Source organism: Spea bombifrons, chromosome 7, assembly GCF_027358695.1.
Source record: "Spea bombifrons isolate aSpeBom1 chromosome 7, aSpeBom1.2.pri, whole genome shotgun sequence".
In the NCBI taxonomy this organism is placed as follows: Eukaryota; Metazoa; Chordata; class Amphibia; order Anura; family Pelobatidae; genus Spea; species Spea bombifrons.
The window spans coordinates 46,457,216-46,461,881 of NC_071093.1; the positions used below are offsets into that span (position 1 = coordinate 46,457,216).

The following is a 4,666-nucleotide window of genomic DNA, read 5'->3' on the forward strand; positions in this document are numbered from 1 at the left end:
ATCGCCTACGCAAAGCATCAGGTTTTATATTCTTAGATCCCGGGCGATATGAAACCAAGAAATCAAACCTGGAAAGAAATAAGGATCACGAGCTTGTCTGGGGTTTAATCGTTTAGTTGGGCTGAGTACTGACACAGACGTAGCACTGGGGGTCCCTGGGAGTACTGACACAGACGTAGCACTGGGGGTCCCTGGGAGTACTGACACAGACGTAGCACTGGGGGTCCCTGGGAGTACTGACACAGACGTAGCACTGGGGGTCCCTGGGAGTACCGACACAGACGTAGCACTGGGGGTCCCTGGGAGTACTGACACAGACGTAGCACTGGGGGTCCCTGGGAGTACCGACACAGACGTAGCACTGGGGGTCCCTGGGAGTACTGACACAGACGTAGCACTGGGGGTCCCTGGGAGTACTGACACAGACGTAGCACTGGGGGTCCCTGGGAGTACTGACACAGACGTAGCACTGGGGTCCCTGGGACGCACCGCGGAGCAGGGTACTAGGCGGCTGTATTTTGCCCCCATAGAGAACAAACCTTGTGAGAGGGACACCATTTCTTACACTATAGTTCCTCGTATAGGCGTTATTGAGAAAATAACCCTCCGGTAATCTGTTTTGGAGCTTCTAGCGTGTGAAGGACCAACGCGTTTCACAGAGGTTCAGGCGTTTCAGTCACACGTGGCTTCTTTGCGTGTTTTGGGGGCTGAGCAGATCGCGAGCCCCCCAGGGCTGTCGTGGTTTTCACACCAGATTAGCATCACTTTGCAGAAACGATGATTACATTTTCCTGTCGGCTCAGAATTTATAAAGAGGCTTCCTGTCCACTTCCTGCCTCAGACGCTTCATCGCTCACCACGCACGGCGCCAGGTAACGCACTTTATGTCTCTGTGCTTATTTTTCATGCCAATATAATAATTCTCTTTAATGTAATCCTTGCAGTGCTGTCCATTCTCTAACGGCAGGGCAATTTCTGCAAAAAAAAAACCTTTTCACCGCTAGGGTATTTTCTTTTGGAATGGAATGGAAAAGTGGTTTGGGTAAAACTCCCAGCTTCAGCCCTGTGCTCCCTAAAAGTGAAGGGCGTCAGGATCTCCCCCGAGGTGTATGAACACCTCTCCAATCAGCACAGAGGGCAGACAGAATACCTCTTCGGTTGAAAGCCCGTTCCACTTATCCACTGTCCTCTCAGTGCTGTATGTGTTTCTCGGCGTGTAGCATACGTAGGTGCGTAGCTTGAAACAACCAATTTGTCATCTGTCATTCTGCCCCTCCTGCCCCTGTCTTTAGTAAATGTGTTCTACCCCTTCACAGATTATTTGGAGCCACTTCATCCTCAACCACTTCTCCACCTCGTAAAACCCTTTCTCACCATTCTCATCGCTCATTCCTGAAGCTTTGGGGCCACCACCCCGATCCCGATGCCCCTCACCGGAGTTCCTGTGTTCTTCACTCCAAGCCATCTGCTCAATATCTTTGACCTTCTCCAAAAGCGTTCTGGTTATGCTTCAAGCTTTCCGACTTTCAAGCCAACATCTTGCGCCAGTCCTTTGAGAAAAATGCTGCCCATCTTCCTCATCCTTGCCTTCGCCCCGTCTCCGAATACTGCCCTGCACCCTCCCCTGAGCTCCTCATGCCAGACTGAGAAAGAGGCCGAGTGCAGAAAGCTCCCGTTTGTACCCGGCCACAACCTTCTGGGCGAGGGACTGGATATCGTGACCATGAAGAAGACCAGAGCTTCCGTACTGGACCTTGAAGAATACATGAAGCAGAAGACGTGCACCGTATGTAAGAATCCTCACCAAAAAATGGCTCGGCAAAAGTTGCCACAGTCTCTCGTGGACTGGAAGCCACAATATTCCTGCTCGCGGAATATCATCAGCGAGGTCTCCCGCTCTACGGTTTCTCTGGCTGAGGAACTGGCCTCGTCCTTGAAGAACGAGTGGCAGGCAGGCTTGGAACTGGAACACTTAAAAGCCAATGCCAAACTGGTGCTCGCTGGGTCTCAATCCCAGCTAAACCAGTTCACTCAGCAAAAGACCAGCTCAGATCGGTACAGCTTCGTCAAGCAGCGACTCCGCTGCACCTATTACAGGTAAGAGCAGAAGGCAGTCGTGTGGGGGGCCGCTTTCTACGAGCTCTCGGGTGAATTTAGAAGGAACGCCACAGGGCTTCTTTATACACAACGCCCCAATGTTGGCGCCTCGTGATAACAAGGAGAATCTTTAGCTTGCTTAAGGTGAATTTTGAGGGACAAAGCGGCCGACAGCCTGTGGACCAGCACCTCCATCTCCTATGGACCTGTTTCTCCCGTATTTACTAATCCCCATAAAATTTTGGGTCACTTGAAGCTCAGGAAAGGTAAAGAAACGTGGTGTGAATAGAGAGGAGGTTTTGGCGCATGTTAAGGGCGCTCGAGCATTAACTTGGAATCTTTTAGGATTTGACTTGATCTCTTTGGTCCATATATGTGGATCATTCCAGAAATACAGAATATGTTTTCTAACGTGATTTCTTTACACTATCAGCTTCCGCCTCAGACACAAACCTCCCCTGAGTAAGCATTTTAAGGAGGCTCTGATGGCTCTGCCGAATTCCTATGACACAAACACCAAATCGGAGTATCAACAATTCATTCGAAGCTTTGGCACCCATTATATCAACCAGGCCGAAGTCGGGGGAGAGGTGATAGACATCACCGCTGTCAAGACCTGCCGAATGGCCATCAGCGGGGTGTCGGTGGACGAGGTGAAGGATTGTCTTAACATGGAGTCTTCAGTAACTGTCACCGGGAAGGGGGCCGCCAACGCCATGTACAAGGCTTGCAAGGAGCTGAGCGAGAAAGCAACCCAAGGAGACAGTTTTCACCAAACCTTCAATGAGAGAACATGGCAGGTGAGCCGCATCTATATAACCCAGCACACAGAGGTGCCAACGAGGACCTCCAGCGCCCTCTGCTCTGCGCCACTCAGAAACAAAACCATGTGCTGGGTTTATAAATTCCAGAAATGGTCCAATCCTTATAAAAAACCATCGCCTGCATACGGGGCATTTATTAGAATGCATTCTGGTGACAAACTCATTATCTGGAGACCGGTTAACTACACATTTTAGCATCACCATCACTGGTCTGCTATCTTGGTCCACAGTAAGTCTTTGTCATACAGCCTTGTGGTTCAATAAAATGTCTCGGTCTCAGTGACTCAGAGAGACCCCTTTATGAGGAAAGGATGTAATTAGCATAAACATGACTTCATTAGCATTGCCAGAAAGAATCAGCAGAGTGTGGTGTTTTGGTTCTCGAGGCTCGCTCCTGTTCTTATGGCGCGGCATACGGGAGGATCTCAATGCGGGGTGATGGAGTCATCTATGGCACAATGGATGGGAGCCCGGGCATTAAGCCTATACTGGGACCCCAGATGTTTGATGGTGGCCCTAGCTGTGTGCACCGAGGGATAATGGGAAATGGGGGAATTTTGTAAAATTATAAATTTAGTAAGAATAATAACACCGGGTTTCAGCACTTGATACATATAAAGTCTTACGTGACCCCGAGGCTGACCGGTGCCATTTATTAATAATAATAAAAAAAAATAAATGTTTGTCTTCCCAGGTATCTGGTGGCAAAGTCACCTTCGACCTACTTTCTTCAGATGGTAAAAATGAAGGAAGTGCTGCCATATTTGAGGCCTGGATGGAGAGTCTAAAGTCGCACCCAGATGTCGTAGCCTACTCCGTGGAGTCAGTCCACAATCTGGTTCGCTTTAACGGTCCCAAAAAAGAGAACCTGAGAAAGGCCATTAGCGAATACATCATGGCCAATGCTCTAAGGATGAACTGTTCCTGCCCCGGGGCTACCTACCCCAGTCACGGGGCCAAGTGTTCTTGTTTTTGTCTGGAAAGTCAAAATACGAATTCCAACTGCTGCCCGACCAAGAAAGGACTGGCCAAGCTGGTGGTGACTGTGCAACAAGCCAAAGGTCTTTGGGGTGACTACACGAGTAAGACGGACACTTACGTGAAGATCGGTTTTGGTAGAGCAGAAGTTATCGCGCCAACCGTATGGAACAACGACAATCCCACCTGGAACCTCCGCTTTGACATGGGCACGGTGGAGATCAATGCCCTTAGCAACCTCAGGGTAGAAGTTTGGGACGAAGATAATAAATATGATGATGACCTCCTTGGGAAATGCAATAAACCCCTGACCAGTGGAGAAGCAGCTCATGTCTGCTATTTACAACATGGCCATCTCAATTACAAGGTGAGCGTGACATGCGCGCCTCACCTGTCCGGACCCCTCTGCCAGGACTATGCGGCTGCGAGGGACTGGAATACCTAACAGGAGGTCTCAGGCGCAAGTACCCTGCTAATTAGCCATTAGGCTGGTAGCTTCACAGCTTCTCGAGCCCATAAAGGGGTCACCAGCTCGCCATTCTGCCCTTATTTATATAGTGCGGGGTAAAGGGGGGTCCTACCTTTAGTAAGCGATGCGTTTATTTCTCTGCTTTGAGTAAAAGGACATATTTTATCACCTAAATATATATTTTTTTCTTGGGGCCCAAATATCCCTGTCACTTTACGAGGGGCCCACTTATGCAAATGGGAAACCATAAAATTATTTAAAATACCGATATCCTTCAATAAACGAAATGCACTGAAAA

General features: G+C 49.2%; 1 protein-coding gene across 1 annotated transcript; it reads left to right on the plus strand.

The window, feature by feature from the left end:
* Positions 1-1,431: 1,431 nt before the first annotated feature.
* PRF1 (perforin 1) lies at positions 1,432-4,666 on the plus strand. Its single transcript, XM_053470615.1, has 3 exons — positions 1,432-2,097; positions 2,531-2,897; positions 3,616-4,666. The coding sequence occupies exons 1-3, from the start codon at positions 1,562-1,564 to the stop codon at positions 4,342-4,344; spliced, it is 1,632 nt and encodes a 543-aa protein (XP_053326590.1). The 5' UTR covers positions 1,432-1,561; the 3' UTR covers positions 4,345-4,666.